At 44.0% G+C, this 18,318-nt stretch overlaps 1 protein-coding gene across 1 annotated transcript in view; it reads right to left on the bottom strand.

Moving 5' to 3' along the window:
- msrab (methionine sulfoxide reductase Ab) overlaps window positions 1–18,318 on the bottom strand; it is a 43,209-nt gene that overhangs the window by 11,521 nt on the left and 13,370 nt on the right. The window contains exon 5 of the mRNA XM_056393652.1: window positions 7,557–7,663. Coding sequence (XP_056249627.1) covers window positions 7,557–7,663 — 107 coding nt within the window. The remainder of the gene's footprint in view (window positions 1–7,556; window positions 7,664–18,318) is intronic.

Below are 18,318 nucleotides of genomic sequence, written 5' to 3'. Positions count from 1 at the left end.
AAGACAGCTTCAGGACACACTTCATCTAACAATATGTCATTTTCTGCTGCTTGGGATCTCTCAATCAACACAGAAAAAGGTAAAGTACTTGGTAGTTAAACAGCCATTATTGCCCTACAGTTTTCTCTCAGACAGACGGTACTTGCTGTCAGTTTCTGCAGCTTCTCATGTGGCTTACACAAACACAAACACACACACACTATTCACTAGCCATCCCCTCAACGTGCTTCCCTGCAATCTCTCTCTCTCTCTGTGTCTCTCTTTCTCACACACACTTCTTACTTTTATAACTATTTCAGTATCAATGTTATCAGTAACCTTGTTTCAAGGGATTAAACACTAAATAGCCTAAAGCATCTTCACTTTAATAATCAGTGTTTATCGTAGGAACAGACAGCTGCCGCCAACGTATTGGGCCTCACAGTAACGTTAGTAGTCGTGAGTTGTAGAGTTTCTCATGTGACTTCCACACAAACACACACTATTCTCTACCATAACAGACATTCTCCCCATTGCTACAGTCTGCTGAGCATCTAGAGCCGCGGACCGATGGGTTAACGTTACGCTAAAAGCTAACCAGCCTTCACCTCGACGGGCTTCCCTGCAATAAAACCGGACATATCGATATTATCAGCAACCTTGTTTCAAGTGATTAACAGGCACGTCTGGAGGGACTGCGAGCGAGCAGAACTGCCGCTTATGTTTATATAACGTTAATGGGCTCACAGTAATCTTACTAGTAGTTGTCAGTTGTAGAGGACTGGGATTTTTATTACAATTTCGGGAAACTCTGCTGCCTTAACTTACCTTCAAAACAAGTATTTGCTCTCCGGACCTTCTCCACCGTGTGTGTAAGGACTGTTCATGCACAGCTTACACTGCTGATTGGCTGTTACCGTGGCTCTGCTTGTAACCAATCAGATGGTGCTGTGGGTGGGACAATGCTGGCGACAGAGTAGTGACAGCAGACAGAGAGGCGCGGCTGCATCAGAGCCAAAATAACCCAGTTTTAAATTGATCTCTTATCGGCTGTCGAATTTTAAAAAAGGCCGATGCCGATATGCGTCAAAATGCTGAATATCGGCGGCGATAATCGGCCCGGCCGATAATCGGTCGATCCCTACCGAGTACTAATGATTTCCAGTTACTAATAGAGCTCAGACCCAACATAATGGTGCCCCGTGTGAGGCCGAGTACTGTTGGCAAATATTCATAATTGTGCAATATTAAATTCATAATTTGGCCAAAACCGCAAAGGTTGAAAAATTTTTTTAGTCCACCACAGGAGTAAACGTCCAGGTGTACTTACAAACAAGTGCACTGTGGTGAGAATTGGTTTACTAATTTTACCTTAAGTAATATTAGACGTCCTCCAGTTATTAATAGCTAACACTTAAGCCTTAGTATCAAGAGCCTGCTATTGTTGCTAACAATTCCAGTTGAGTTTATTCTGTAGGAAATGTAAGAACCTCAGTTCAGCATTTGAATACCACGTGTTCAATGCTATCTAGTAAAGCTGTCAGAATTGCTGCTCCCTTTAACTTAGACACTGTGTGCCGACAGCCCTGTGTAACACAGAGAGCTTATACCTGGCTGTTACTGCCAAGCATTTCAGCCTGAGTAAGATACAGCCTGAGATAGAGCCACAGCGTGCTACCAGCCCTGTGAAACCCAAGTTCTGCACCTAGCTGTTACTGCCTTGCATTACAGCCTGAGTCGACTTGAAGAGATAATCTTTGGACTGTTACTGCCTTGCATCTCAGTCATTGCTTTTTGAAACATTTCTTAAGCAGACAGTAAACCTGCACTTGCTTTTACTGTCCCTAATCTTTATGCCCACTAGTGTAGCTACCCCTCCTCCACAGGAAGCTACCCCCCATAGTGTAGGCCACTGCATTGTTTAGTTAGGCTAGTGTACTGCCAAACTACACTACAAGGTGTCTGCCAGCGCAACACCGCAGCCAACTATATTGCCTTCTTGTTTTGTGAAAAACTTGTTTAACCTCCCTCTTTCCCAGACACAACAATGGAGAACTCCTGTGTAGAGCAGTTTATTTCTTCCCTAGCACAGAGCCTGAAGCCTGGCTACCTAGAATTTATCAGCAAGTTAAATTCCAGTGAGTGCAGTAAAGAAATAGACTTGCTACTCAGTGACAAAGGTGATGCTCAGACTGCATCCAAAGGCCCATTGTTAAGATGTGTACTGTTGAACTTCCACAGGCAAACCAGCATTTCACTTCAGAGCCAAGCAGCCCTAGAGGAGGAGGTAAAATCGCTTAGAGCTCAAAATGCTTTTCTCCTCCAGGAAGTTAAGGAAGCTAACAAGAAAGCCATGCGCTACTTAGGAGACCTGCATGCAGCAGAGGTAGACCTCTGTTCACACAAGGATGAATTGTTAAGGGTTAAATCAGAATGCCTTGCTCCACCACGATCGGTCAGTGCTTGTGATTCTGGTTTTTCTGCTTCACACTCTTCCCTTAATGACAGGTTAACTCCGCCTCCACTCAGAAGATGGGACCAATTCCCAACTGACCCTAAGTCCTGGGAAATGAAGTCAGCTCCTCAACCTCCACTGAGAGACAGAGGTTACACCCACCTGACTTCCCATCTTCCTGAAACTGACAATGAAGAGACAGGTAGTTTATCCGGTAGAGGATATTCATGTTCCCATCAGCCACTGATGCATAACAGTTTCACCTGTGCTCACCCCTCCAACAGAAGGACCAAAACTTTTCCGGACTGTTCAGCCTCCTCTCTGCACCTCCATAAGAGTGATGACCGCTGTTCAGCTCCTTCCTCTAGTCCAGCTAGCATAGTCTCGCCTTCATCAGTAGGGACCTCACAGTGCCCCCGCCTCGAAGCGCTTGAGTTATTAGCAAAGGACATTGAACATTTTGATCCAGACAGCTCTGATCAACATATTGAAAACTACTTTAGGGAGTTAGATCACAACCTAATTGATTTGCCCCATGCAACCCAAAGGGAGAAAACTAAACTTGTGTGGAAGACCAGCTCAAAAGCAGTCCACAAGTTTATGCAATCACTGCCTCCCAGTGTCAGAGATGACTACAAAGAGCTCTGTCAAGCACTGACAGAAGAATTCTCTCCTGCTGCAGATGAGATAGAATCTTTGGTTGCAGCTTCTCAAATCAAACACTCCCGCCATGAACATCCCAATGACTTTTACCAACGTTTGAGGCATGCATATTTTCAGGGTAGGAACACACCAGGCTTAGAGCAGAACTCCACCTTCAAGTCTTTGTTCCTACGAAACCTCCATCCCTGTGTACGCACTCATGTTACACTGATGACGCATCAAGGTAAGCCCACCATGCAGGAAATAAAGAAAATGACAAAAATGGCTTGGGAAACCATGGTCAATTCCAAGGCAAGGGGGAAAACAACTGAGCCTAGCAACTCAAACACCTTAGCGTCACACAGACATGTAACCTCAAAAGATCACCCTCAGAACAGATCGAAGGGGGGTGATAAAAGGCCACATATGGGTGCTGAGCGTAACCGCCACGCCCACCAAGTGCGTAGAGATAGGCACTCCCACAACAGGAGCAGGAGACGGCCTTACGCAGAAATTCTGGCTCAGACACAGGACCAGTCAACACATGGATCAGACAATGACCACGTCATCTCTGACCATGTTAACTCAGACAGTGACAATGCCTCTGAATGTTCTTTCTTCAGCTACTCAAAGTGTTACAGCTTTGTGCCACAAGTTAAGGAAAACTTAAAGCACCGGCGCTCCAGAGTTCGCCGCACTGAGTACTGACAGTAAGTAGGCTCAGGGTACCCTACACTCTTCCAGATGGACACAATGGGTTTGTCAGCAGCAGCAGCAAACTAAATTCTGAATCAAATCAGATACAAGTTTAGGACACTGCATATACATGGCACACTCACCCAGACACTCCAAATCTTGTCATTCTAGGTGCCACCCTCTATATCTCACCTTAACAAACTAACATCACTGACTTTCCTGTCCTCACTAACACCATGAGTAACTAGGAAACATGTTAGTTGTTTTACACTATTCGATCATTGTGGTTATTATCTGAACTCTGCTTTGTAACCTGATTGTTCTTGCTTAGCCAAGATAGATAGTGTTGACAAATGCCTGGATGTTACCCGTTGAATGAACTGACAAATGGACTATACATTGTGCTCTCAGGATGACACGTCAGGTGGCATCCTGACAACAAAGGGGGACTGTTGGGACTCAGTCATTCAATAGACCAAATGTTTCTTTGCTCCACTGGACAAAGGAATTCACACCCCACAGTTCCTCACGGTTCACACCTGGGGATGACCCTTCCCCCCATGGACCCCACTGGCCAGCCAGTGTGGGCCAGCGTGTGACATGTGACCCCCTAAGGTGTCACAAACAAAACCAGTCTTCTAGACCCCTTCTCACGCTCTTCCCTTCTTGGCTTGCTCTGGAGAGCAGCTCCAGCCCTCTCCTCTCGGTTCTTCAAAGGGCAACAAGGCCCCAGCACAGGTCAGCTCTGCTACCTGAGAAACTAGCTCTCTCGCCGGCCTGCAACCAGCAGCCTGCAAACACTCTTCTCCTCCACAACAGCGACCTGCTTCGGATTAACTGTGAGTGAACCAAATCCTCTTCAGAATCAGCGGCTACAACACAAGGCCAGCTGATTTTCCAAGCAACAGGAGTCGTAGCAGAGTTAGCATGGAACAGCTAACTCTGTGAGGAGAACAAAGGAGATACCAGCAAGCAACACAGCCAGACAGGACTTTACTCCACCAGGAAACCCCCCAAACTCACTGGACTTTACAAAACACTGGAAAGGACCTCTTTGCTTGTTCCAAGGATTGGGTAACGTTAACGGACTGGGCCTTACCTCTCCCAGCACAGCATAGCACCGCATAGCTAATCAGCAGAAGTCTTAACTTGTTAATGTACTCGTTGATTGATGTCTTGTTGTTGTAATGTTTGCTTAGGTTGTGGTCAGTCATACAGTTAATCGAGTACTCGTATGTTCACACACATAGCAGTACGTCTCAGTCCTAGAACCTGCATGAAGCTAACCTTCCCCCTCTAACCTGGTACCATTAGATTACATGAGCTAGGCTAACAAAGAAACTCACACCCTCCCTCTCACACACACTAGGTGGTCTCAGCGGCCATTTTAGTAGTTTCTTTGTTTACCGCCATCTTTGTAGTCTTCTTTGTTCAGGTCATGTGGTCACAGTGACCACTTTGAGTCGGCCATCTTGCCTTTGTCTGTGTCCCCACAGACACACACACACACACACACACACACACACACACACACACACACACACACACACCTGTATATGCTAGATTAGACATTGTACTTTACTCTGCTCCATTGTAAATAAATGCCTTTTAAGTATAACTACTGGTGTCTTTAATGTTGCACAAGCGTGAATATTGCCAACCTCTACTCGGTAGAATTCCAATCCTTCAACTGTAACTTACTATTGATTTGGTAATTTGGTTATAGTTAGTAAGCTAATGGTTAATCAGAGTTCCAGATTAATGGTAATAAATTGAGACTAAAACCATATTGGCTATTTTGCCTATTAGTTTAGGCTGGTGCCCCGTGAACTTTAATTCATTTTAAAGATATTATTTAATATTAATATTTTTAATATTAATATTTCCTTAATTTGTGATAGCCAATAAATTGATAAACAACCAAAATCTAACACATTTGGTGTCCAGCTCATGAGGTAGAGTACTGTTAACATAATGGTGCCGCCCGTGTGAGGCCGAGTACTAATGATTTCCAGTTACTAATAGAGCTCAGACCCAACATACTAATACTAAATTATTGATAGCGTAAAAGAGGCAACAACAAGATTTTGTCTATTTCCCTTTTTCTTTTGACAAAACAATCTCACGTCACGGTCCATTTATTCACTGCTCTTATCACATGATCTTCATCAGCCCAGTTTGCTGAGTTGTCATGGAACTACAAATGTTCAAGAAAATTCTTGTCATGTTGTGCCAGTTTCAAGTTCATTCAATTATTATTATATTGGAATAATCATTGAATCACATTAAACCATTAGATTATTCGATTATTTTGTCACCTACAGTTTCCAAAGTCAAAAAAATAACTTTGACGCTCGACTTTTCTGACAATGTTGATGAGAAGTTGTAACAGTGCTCAGAGAAATATCTAAATTTCAATATCTACAATTCTACTGCTAAAAGGATACCGAGGGGAGATTGTTTTCGTCAGCTGCTGTAACTGCTGTTTTCAAGGTCAGGAAGGAACTTTGTTACTTTCAAGTTTTTTTTCTCATTTGTTCTTGTGATGAATATATTTTGGATCCATCATGCTTTGGGGTGCATGTTTGACATTTGCGCATTCCTCCCCCTCTTTCTTTTATTCACGCACCCAACATGTACAAAATGACTGTTACACTCCTCTTGCTACTGTTGCATGCCAGTTGTGGTTTTGTCTCTCTAAACACTGTGAGAGTGAATGGCTTATAAATGCAGTGTGTGCGCGTGTGTGTGCGCGAGTGAGTGAGTGTGTGGGGTCACCATCAGTTGATAGCCACAGGGGTGGGGGTCACTGTCAGTTGATAGCCTGTCAGTCATGGCCCTCTGATCTGATTGCCTCCTTTTCTTTCTCTTTTCCTGCTTTTCCTCCCCCCACATCCCCACCTTCCTGGTCCCAGCTGCCACTCCACTCTCACCTCTGACCCCAGCCCAAGGCCAAGGTTGGGAGGTTGTTGTCACGGCAACATGACAGCCCTGTGGCCTGTGACTGCTGACCCCAGTGTCCTAAGTAACCATGACGACGGTAATTTTCTCCCCTCTTGCCCCCTGCCAGCTTGTCCGTGAATACCATTTCGAGAGAGAGGACACAAGCAAACCCAACTGATGGAGGGATCAACGGATAGATGGACGGACAGATGGAGGGAAAGAACAAAAGGGAGGGGGGGCGCGTGGCGTGTGCCGCTGAAAGGCAGCGATTTGGAAATGAGTTTTGATGACCTTTTGACCCCTTTCCTCTCTCTCAGTTTAAGAGAGGATGTGTCACCGATTAGATTATAGCTGGGGATCAACTGAACAGAGGTGGCTTTGCTTAACTAAACGGCATCCAACTCCGAGAGGTCACCACTCCAGAGGCTTTTACTTGCTATTCAAATAACTGAGACACTTCCACCTCCGCTACAGCTTAGCCCCACCTAACGGCCAAAAAAAAAAAAATTTTTTTAAATGATGACAAAATTATGTTTTGTTCATTCTGATGATTTCTCCGTTTTCAAATAATTCAAATACACAAACATCAACTATTAGAAGCAAATACATGACATCAGTCTTTAACATAGGCCCTGTGTGTTTTATGCTATGTCTCAATACTAAACAGCAAATTACAAAAAAAAGAAAAGAAAAAGTGAATCAGTCCTCACACTTTTTTAACACTTTCTCAACACACACTCTGCCGCTCCTGCCTTACTTCACACACGGTTTGGTTATATGTAACTCCATGCTTAAGTAAATGTCATAATGAAACCTTGTGATGTGTGTGTGGGTGTTATACCTGCTGGAAGGCCACTTTGCTCTTCAATGCAAGCTCCTGTTGAGCGGGGTTGGACGTGTAGATGGCTGAACGATACTGAGTACCGCGGTCATTCTGCTGCCTCATACCTGCATAAACACACACAAAGGGGAAAACAGGACGCCCCGCAAATAAGCACAAGTGCCACAATCACCGCAGACACAATGTCATTTGCATGAAAAAGGTTTTCACAATTATGTCATCATCCTGCATCTTGAATTCATGAAGCTAAATGAATTCAAAGATCACAGCAGATTCGGGCTTTCATTAAGGAGGCCTGCGGTGTGTAGGTGTATGGGCTCATGTAGGTGGGTGCATTCTCCTCTTCTTTTTTTTGTCATCTATGTGGCACTGTCAAAATTTTCATCAGCTTTACATCAGTGTGTTTGGAGGAGGCCCAGGCCTAGTGTACCTTGATTAGGAGGCCAAACAGCTGCCATCACTTCTACGCTTTTCAGACACTCGTACAATCGTGAGCACCCCTGGCATCCATGGACCTCCCTACGGCAGCCTCCTCTCTGTCTTCATCTCTCACCATCTCTCCCACTCTGCCTTTGTTTCTTGTTGCAACTGAAGAGCATCTTTTTTCTTTTTTTCTTTTTTTGCTTCATTTATCTTTCTAAATCCTTGTCTTACTCAATCTTTGGCCTTGTGTTATGGGCTGGGGTGAGTGGCATGTTTGTGTTCTTCTTTAAGGTTTTTACAGCTTTGCCTTTCAGCCCACTGACAGAGACAACGGCTTAGTTCATCCGAACAACAGACTCCCCCCTCTTTCCTGCCACTGCCACTTAGGTTGCTCAAACTTTGGCAATTGGTCGGTGATTTCCAATGAAAATGAAGGCGCAAAGACGAAAGGGCACATCAGTGCAGGAGCTTTTGTTTCACGTACTCTGAAACTTTTTGCATGCAGTGTATTTATCATGTTTCTGTGTTTTTGTGTCTTCTTGTTGTTGTGTCCATTTCTTCCCTGTTTTTTTAATACATTTTTAAATTAGTTCTCTTGGCCACTTGAGGGTAGCGAAACAAGCTGTAAACAACAACAACAAGATACTGTATCATCTCCTCATAAAGCTGATATGTGGAACATGTTGGCACACAGTTGCATATTTACACATCAGACACACAGCCACATTAAACACACTAGTACTCGTTTGGAGTTGTGCTCGTGTCTAGAGTCCAACATTCACTCTCCTTTTAGCTCCGTTTCGCTCTCCACCAACTCCTGAGGGAAATATCTGGCCCTCGCAGCTGCTAAATTCTCCACTACGTTCACCAGATAGCTGCCGACTCTGTCTGACGATTTGCTTGGCAGGTTGCGTACAGTGGGTTGAGAGAGAATGAAGTTGGTGAGACTGAATCAAAACAGTAAAAGACACTAAAAAGAGCTCATAGACATTTAATCTGTAGTATAAAAAAATTAAAAAAGTGCAGCTTTAAACAGGTAAAACAACGCCTCTCTAAACTGTAATGTGTGGTAAGGGTAGTCTGTTTGAGTGATCAAAGTATGTATTGCACTTCAGTAGAAGGAAGTGTGTCAGGTCTATCTACTGGAAGCTGAGATGCGATCCTTTGATTTTAAAAAAAAAAAAAAAAAATATATATATATATATATATATATTTTACCCAATCAGAGGGATGGCAGGGCCCTTGCTAAATTTGCAGTGCCGTTTCCCCACATAATTTCTTCAGGAAATCAGGTTTGTTACCAGTTAAAACTTTAAATGTTTACATTTACAACACACTGTAAGTTACATCAGTTTATACTTCATTTGAATGGCAAAAAAACGGATTTTTACTGAATGTGCAATCACAGTGATCTGCGTGTCTTGTCCTCTTTAGATTAAATGTTACCTTACATCATCGCGTGTCACAACTTATCTGTGACACAGTTTGTTCAGATAGAATGGCTATAAGTATTCATCTGGTCTTCATTTAAATCAGAGCAGACAAGCAGACATCGCCTGCTCTCCGACACACACTGAGTAAACTCACTATAACTAATGTTGCTGCCTCCGAGAATTTGCTTCATTGAAGATGTCGTCAACCATGTTAAATGCTTATGTGGTTCAAATATGATTTAAAAAAAGAAAGTGTGGTGTGACGATTACGCTGTTGCAAAAAACATGTGCATATCATCAGGCTCTGTTCAATACAGAGCGTATTCTCCTTTAATATCTTTTTACTTTTAAACTTTTAAAGCGTTCATTAGCAGCCCTGAGTAAAACTAATGGAAATCTTTGTTATCTTAAAGTAACGGGTACAGTTAGCCGTGTAGAGAAAAACAAAAGAAAGGATGTGTACCTTCCTCTTTGCAGATACTTACAGTAAAAACGGCAATCTCTATCTTTTCTTGATCCCTCCATTCTTATCATGTCACACAACCCCTGCCCTCTTCAACAACTAGTAACTGTAATACAAAGTACCCTAACCCTAAACTGATGTTTGGGCAGGGACAGTGTTAAAACTTTAGCATGTTAGCATGCTAACATTTACTAATTACTACCAAACAGAGTAGAGCTGAGGTTGATGTGAACGTCATTAGTTTGCAGGTCACTGAAGAGAAAATTTTAATCTGATGATGCTGCAAGTCAGGGCACAACTAAAATTATTACAATTCATCGTGAGGGGGAAATGAATGTGTTCACCGAATTTCATGACAAACTATCCGATAGTTGAGATATTTCAGTCTGGATCAAACTGATGGACCGACCTCCAGACAAGCATTACCATCCATAGAGCCATGCCGCTAGTGTGGCTAAAAACATCCCTGATTTCATATTCGTCTCTTTCGTAAATATATACTTTCTAATTGAACTTCTTTCCATCTTTTTTTCTCATTATTCTACCGTCTACCATCAATTCACTCGCTCATTTTTCTCCCTCTGTCTCTGCATCCATCTCTACCCTCACCCTCTCCATCTCTGCAGTGCTGGATGTCGGCCATCTTGCCCCCAGCACTGTTGTTCAGGGACGAGGCTAATGGTGGCCCCTCCATCAAAGGCCACCAAGCCACTCTACCATTGGCTGTCCACCAGAGCCTTTACTCTGATTGGCTGGCTGGCAAGGGTCTTGTAGCCTTGCTGTTCCCTCTGACCTTCCCTGCTGACCCTGCGGTTCTGACCAACCACGCGAACACACACACACACACACACACACACACACACACACACATATATATATATATATACAGAATATGCATAATAATTATATGAAGAGAACTTGTCATTTATCATCAAACTAATGGTTTGACTGCTGTTATTTGATAAAAGCTATTTTACAGCAGAGCGATCTTTAATATCTAGAAAATAAATAATTAAGTAATTTTTAATAAAAAAATGGTAAAGATGGGGAAAGGCTTTACATCTCACAGAAATGCTTGAAGATATGGAATATTAGACAAAAGTCAGGAGACAAAAACCCTTGAGTGGTAATAGCTGCTTCCAACACAAAGACAATTAAGATTCATCTCATCTTCAGAGCTCCCCCCACCATCAGAAGAGGAGATGCTTCCTAATCAAAATATTAACACCATCCAAAACATCAGCCTAGCTTTTGATTATACTAACTCCAAATCCATCCCCATAAGCATTCAGTCCTCAAAGAGTTACAACAGCAACAAATACCACCCAAAAAAAAAAAAAAAAAAAAACTCTGGTTCTCTCCTCCCGCCTCCATCTCTCTCTCGCTCTCTCCATTTTTAACAGCCCCCTTCGTTATTTTCTCCATCCATCAAAGGCGGCAGTAATTATTAATGAGAGCCTCCCTGTTCTCTCTGCATTATGCATGAGAGCCTTGCCTCTGAAAGCAGAGGGTAATGGGGGGTGGACAGAAGGGGAGGGGCTACGGGTCACACACATGCACACACGCATACACACACCGCCTCTCAGGGTCACTGACCTACACCCACAAGAGCCAAAAATATTTATTAATTGCCCCCCACCCCCACCCCACATCAGCAAATTTAAAAGTAACCCCTTCCACACAAATGGAAGCCAAAATCAGACAAAGTGGGAGGTGGTAGGGTGTCTCTGAGGAGTGAGTACTCTCTCCAACAGTCAGGCACAGACCAACGTACACAAATGCACATGCATACACACACTTTTTGGGCTTGTTTTGTTTAAACCCGCTGAGATTTCTTGCAACTCTGTAAAAATCTCTTCCAGTGTTTACAAAAAAAAAAAAAATGGCTCCACTCTGTTTGTCCCTGCTGGCTGTTGGGGATAAAAGCCTTCTATTCCTCCCACTTCCAACTTCACCTTCCCTCCTTCTTTCTGCAATTTGTACTCGTTCAGTTTTCTTCTCTGGCTCTTTCTTTACCGCCCCCAACCCAACCCACTGAATTCCTTCCAACATCCATAACTTCCTTCCGTCTACCACATTTGCATGTATGTTTGTGTGCTTCAATGGTGGTGAAAAAAAGGGTGGGCACCCACCACGCACAGTCAGACTTGTGATTTTCAGTTAGATGCAAAAAAAAAAAAAAAAAAAAAAAAGTTAGGAGACGAAACAGTGAGACAGTAATCAGATTAAATGGGATGTTGGCTGCTATGAAAAACTGGAAAGGAAGGGAGGAGAGAAGGAAGAAATTGTAGGCCGGCAAAGAACGAGGGCGCTGTACCGATGCGTGTTGAACCTTTAATACGTCTCTTTCTTCCTGCTTCTTTACAGAACCAGTGGCCTGACCCTGGCTTATTTTCCCCCGGTGTCTTCTACACAACGATCCTTCATCTGTTAACAACCGTAAGAGGCTGAGATTAGCCCAACCTCTACACCTCTTTATGTACTTCCCCTCCTTCCCCTCCATCTCTTTCAGCTCTCTCGCTCCCTCTGTATCTCAGAAGGGCAGCCAGCACTCAATCAGATGTAAAACAATAAAAGATTGCAAATGAGGCAAGAAAAAAAGAAAAAAAGAAACGTAATCACAGAGACAAAAGAATACACATTTCAAGCCATTGTCAGTGTCCGCAATAATTAAGAAATGTTTCTGCATAATTGGTGACTTTTTGCATCCTTCTGAGTTTGGAGGAAAAACATTTGAAATGAATTCGGAATTATTGCACTTGGCAGTGCGTACCAATTAGACTGTGGAGTGAGCACTAATGAACAATCTCATGTAGTTTCTTTTTCCTCCCTCTTTTACCTCTTTATTCCCCCCCTCTCCCTCCAACTCCCTGCACTGTCATTCAATGCAATCCTAACTTCACCCACTTCAGGCGTAACCCTGCCTTTCGCACATGTTGAAACATCAACAAGGATTATTTAGCTGAAGAAGTCTGACCAGCTATCGTCATTTCTACTATTCTGCCACAAAAGTGCACTACGAGTATAAAAAAAAAGTATAATGCCTGATAACTGCTGTCTTCCCTCTGTGTGTGTGCGTGTGTGTGAGTGTGTGTGTGTGTGCGCATGATAGTACTCAGGGTTGTGCTGTGCCCCGCGGTCCCGTTACGACTGTGTGCGTGCCAGCAGAGCCCTCTCCTCCTCTCCTCTCTCAGCTGCTATTTTTGCCCTGTTCTTATGTAAGCTGCTCCTGATGGGCTGGAGACAGAGGCAGAGAACGGAGTTGGGATGGTGAGAGCATCCCCAGCGGATACACACATACACTCGCCTGCACGTGCAAACACATGCGCACACACATACACTCTGTGTGTGTGTGTATATATATTTTGACATATGCAAACACAGAGAAAAACAGAAAGTGATGCTCTGCTGGCTGTCAAATGGTGACACTACACATAAGGAGGCAACCCTAAACCAACAGTGGAACTGTGTGCGCCTCAACAATGGCACTGTGCATGTGTGCATATGTGACTCTAAGGTGTACATGTACATCATGGAGATCATCACCGCAGTAACTCCTGTCATCTCTTTTAAAAATCTGTTTTGTTCCTCTCTTTAGGTTTAATTTTATGTTGAGCAGTGCTCTCTAACATGATCACTTCATGGTTCTGGGCATGCTGTCAGAGCACTGTGACTCTGGCCCTTGTGCTGTTTATTTTTGGCTGCATCTAAATCTAACAGGCAGAGCTTGTTCTACTGTTGTACCCAAATCAGTCCGGATGAGAGTATAAGTTGAATTCCTAATGCTTCAGTCTGCGATATCGTGTTAAAAAACTTTATGTCAGACGGCGTTCAGGTCTGCAGTTCCAGCAAATGCTGCAAATATATGCTGAAAATTTGTAATCACAAATAACACACAGCTTTGGAAACAGTTCAATTTTTTAATCAAATTTACATATTTGTAATTACTTTATTTTGAAATAGTTACTATTTCAAAATAAACAGAAGTGTTATCCAATAAACATTTCTACAACTTAAAAACAATAATATTACTCCTTTATCTGTTTACAATGAAGTCCAGAGTCAGTTTCACCTCCCTGCAGGCGATATATTTTGAAGAAAATATTGATTTTTCAAATGCAGCACATCTTATTTTGTAGCAAAAATCTTTCAGTACAGTTCATCTGATTTTGTGTGATGGCAACTCAATTTCAGATGCCAGTTTTCCTCACTTGAAATTAAGGCTGACCATGTTTTAGCTCTGTGTGTTCATGTGTGTGTTTGTGTGTTGCATTAGCTTATGTTTTATCTATCAGTCATTACAATAAACAACAGTGATGCTGAGGTCTCCGTCTACAATCAACAACTGAAGCTCAGATGATTTCTAATGTTATTTATTTTTTGAAGTTGTAACAATATTTGTTTGGTTAGTTGCCCTCTTGTTTATCAGTAGGTCTTTCCCATCCTCCTTCCATTGCCAGTTTATTTTTCCCATATTGTTTCAGTTCTTATATGCAAGAGTATTTATTTCCAAAAGTGCACAAAAACTGATGAAAATTTTGCCTTATCAACATAAGACTTTAAAAAAAAAAGAGAGATATAAGTTATAAAGCTTCAGCATAATCAAATGGACACGCACATCTCCACCCCCACGCTGAGCGCACACGTGCCGCAATCTCCATAAATTAGGGCTGTCAGCGTGTGTGAGGGTGTAATAAATGACACCTGGTAATGAGCACGCCATTCTCAGCCAACCAGGGGAGACGCAAAAGGTTGGGTAGAAGTGTGGGGGTGGCAGAGGTCACAGGTCAGGGGTCAAGGTCAGCTCCTGTGGGGTTTGGCTTTAGATGGCAGGGACACCCCTAAATTAAGGGATGTGGTGACACAGGGGGAGACATGGGGGTACCCCAACAGGGAATTGGCGTGTGTCGCAGCCAGCTGGGGTGAAGATATTATATAAATGGAATATTCATGCTCATTTCAATTGTCACAAAGTAACTGCTGCCAGCATGACTTAGCAGATTGTTGACAGCTTGATATATGTCTATTTGAGTGTGACCCTGTGTGTGATATGAAAAGCCATTTTTACACTCAATGTCATAAGGTAGTTTTGTGGCTTAACACAGAGCATATATCCTCTGCAGCGATGAAACACTGCTATTTACAAAACGTAAGTAAAAAGAAAATCTCAAATGAGTAAAAACGGCCACCATCACTGATTTTCGAATTGCACTTACCTGTTTAATAGACCTGTAATATATTTCTTTTCTACCGTGTGACTCCACCAACATCTACCTACAAGGGTGAGCATGCACGTACGTGGAGATGTTATCAAATGAGGACTGCCACGTCGGCCATCTTAGCTGTGCATTTGTGTTTTTGTGTCTACCGGCGTACGCCTGTGATGCCTGTTCACTGACGCAGCATCAGCAGCCCACACCATAAATACTGCATGGCCTCAAAAAATAGAGAGAATGGAGGGAACGAGGGAAGAAGGAGGGAAAAGGAGAGGAAAAGAGATGAGGAGGAAACAAAGAGGAGGGGAAAAGCCTCGGTTGTTAAGATGAAGGGCGGCAGAGGGGGGGAAAGGAGGGGAACGGAGGAAGGGATTTTTTTTTTTTTTTTTTTTAGGTTGGGGGTGGGGGGGTGGGGTGGGGTGACTAAGAGATAAAAGAGGAGTGAGTTGATGCGAGTGTGTTTGTGTGATGAGCGGATGGCCTCGGGGAGCGGCCGACTCTCTGAGCTGCTGTGCGGATGTGCTGACGGGCTCCGGGGCCGTTTGCTCACTCACTCGGCCCTCTGCTGCACTCACTGCAAAAGGGGACAGGGGTGGGGGTGGGGGTGGGGGGGTACAGGTGAGATGTGTATGGCGGGGGGGGGGGGGGGGGGTTGAGACAGGAGGAGAGCGGGAAACTGGTAAAGAATTTGGAAAAATGAATGGGGGGGGCTGAAGAACGGAACAGAGCAAGGAAACATAAGACATCAGGGAAAAGTGGGAGGAGAGGAAGCGAGGTGACCTTATGTTAACAGGTTAAGGAGCAAAAAAAGGTAGCTGACAGGCTGGCAAGGTTGAGAAGTGGTTAGATAAGGTGCTTCTATCCTCCGCTGGCAGCTGAGGGGACACGAGATACAGCGAGTGAAACGCGGCCTTCTGTGAGGAAGTATTCAGTGAACAAACTTGACATGCCACTGGTGCAGCTGTGCGCACACCCTCTGCATGTACAGTGCGCGTGCACGCATATATGTGTGTGTGCGTTTTGCCTATTCGCATGCATGCACAAATGGAGTAAAGCCATCTATGAGTGGGCATAATGAGCACTTGTGCATAATGTGAAGTGAACAGTATGCTTGCGTGTATGAAGATGCGTGCGCAATTGATCCGCAGTGTGTGAAAAGAACAGGCACAATGTGTTTGCATCTCGACAGAGATCACTCTCAACACATCGAATCATCTTTTCAACCGTCGTGATGAAACGGAACTGCTGTTACCCTCTGACATGTGGATGTCACTTTGACTGCGAAGAGTTCGCCTGTGCTCCAGTGTTTCCATACACTTGCATCCACACAGAAGGTTGTGTTACTGAAGAGTTGTCATAATGCAGACATAAGAAACTTGTAATATGGGAGCGTGTTGAATGGGGGGTCTTTATGCAACATCCCAGGGAAGCCAGCAGATTGAGACTAGTGTTGCTGAATATGGAAAGAGGGCATACAGCAAAGGCTGCTGGGAGTTTCTGATTGGCTGCTAATGTTGCTATCCAAGCTGGGATTGGTGGAGCTGACGCAGCCCGACATCACGTTGTCGGGACTAAACCCTTTTGAACTGAGGCAAAGCAGTGAGGCACGGATCTCAAAACACACACACACACACACACACACACACACACACACACACACACACACACACACACACGCATGCACACACACACACACTCACAGATACACACCTACATATACACATTAAAAGGAAGTATTGCATGCCACTTAATATGTAGCTATACATGATAGTTGTACAGGCACTCCAACATAGTGTGTAGATAAAGCAGGACGGGCTCAGTGTTGATATGTCAGGAGAAAACGGAATTCGTAATGTTCCCGGGCTCGTCTCCATATACGATGATCTCAAGTGAATCTGTGCAGTTAAAAGGGAAAAAAGAGCGAACTTCCTTAACTTCTCCATTCTCTTTTAAGCCCAGCTCTAAGGTGGACAGAATAAATTGGAGCTTAAGCATGCGTGAAGGCACAGCCAGCGGGCCCCTTTCCACCTCTCCACGCCACATTTGTCAAATCAGAGGAATTTCGGCTACACGTGAACCCAGAATCGGAGAAGAGAGAGGCGGCAGGGAGTAGCGCTCCCAGAAAAAGATGTACGTTTGAGTTCGCGGTTCGAAGGATGTCACCTGGTCTTAACTGTGACAAAAAAACATAAAACCAAAAAAAAAACACAACTACCGGAGTGCATAGACAATAAGCTGCATGCTATTAATAAAACATGAGATGAGACAAGGCAGTGAGTCAGGGGAAATGCATGACTACTCGTTTGGCCTCACTGCCATCGCCCCGTGGCGTGTCGGCTCGACTCTGCGTGTGCCTTTGCCCGTAGTAAGACGTGTCTCTGCCCTTGGCTACAGGAGAACAGGAGAAGAATCTCTTCTGATCGGCATCCTTACGGTTACGGGATGAAACCCAACGCTCAACAGTTTCTGCTTCCCCTGGCTCCTGCTGTAAACCCACCTCCCGCTGAACAGGTGAGGTGAAATGTGAAAAAAAAACCCCAAAAAACAAAAGCGTAAGATGTATAGAGCATGTTGGCTGTGAAACATGCACAAACATGGCTGACATTTTTTGTGTATTCGGGTCACACGGTGTATGAAAGAGCAATCATGACAGATGTAAAAGAGATGACAGAACTGACGTGGGTGAACGTCGCTGAGTGTGTAGTGTGTGTGTGTTTGTGTGTGCGCGTGTGAGCCTGTTTTAAAGCTGAAGGTCGGGCCTATGAATCTTTGATCCATCTCTTCCCAACTTGTCATGCCCCTCCCTACATTCAACATGAGTGAGCAGAGTACCTCTTTGCCTGTCCTTTCGCTCTCACACATACATGCACACACACACCCTCCCCGTGCCCTCCCGGTGCATTAATGTTCTTACATCACCTCCTCCAGTGAGCAGAGAAAACAAGAGAGCAAGAGACTCGGAAGAGAAGAGATGGGGAGATGGATTTTTTTTTTTTGGATGGGGTGGGGGTGGGGGGGTTGAGGTTCTTGTCAACGTTGAGGGGGAGGAGTTGAGAGATGGGTCGGGAAGAGATGTGTGTCATTAAAAAGGAGAGGTGAGGGCACCAGGACTCAAAAGCTATGAAGTTAAATATATGCAGCGCACTGTATAGAATATGTAATGTCGGAATATGGATCAGAACCCAACCGAATAACCCCCCCTGCAGCGTTTGAATTCATTCGGTGAA

This window comes from Seriola aureovittata, chromosome 13, assembly GCF_021018895.1.
Source record: "Seriola aureovittata isolate HTS-2021-v1 ecotype China chromosome 13, ASM2101889v1, whole genome shotgun sequence".
NCBI classification, from domain to species: Eukaryota; Metazoa; Chordata; class Actinopteri; order Carangiformes; family Carangidae; genus Seriola; species Seriola aureovittata.
The sequence above is the reverse complement of the archived record's forward strand: the minus strand, read 5'-3'. Positions and strand labels throughout refer to the sequence as shown.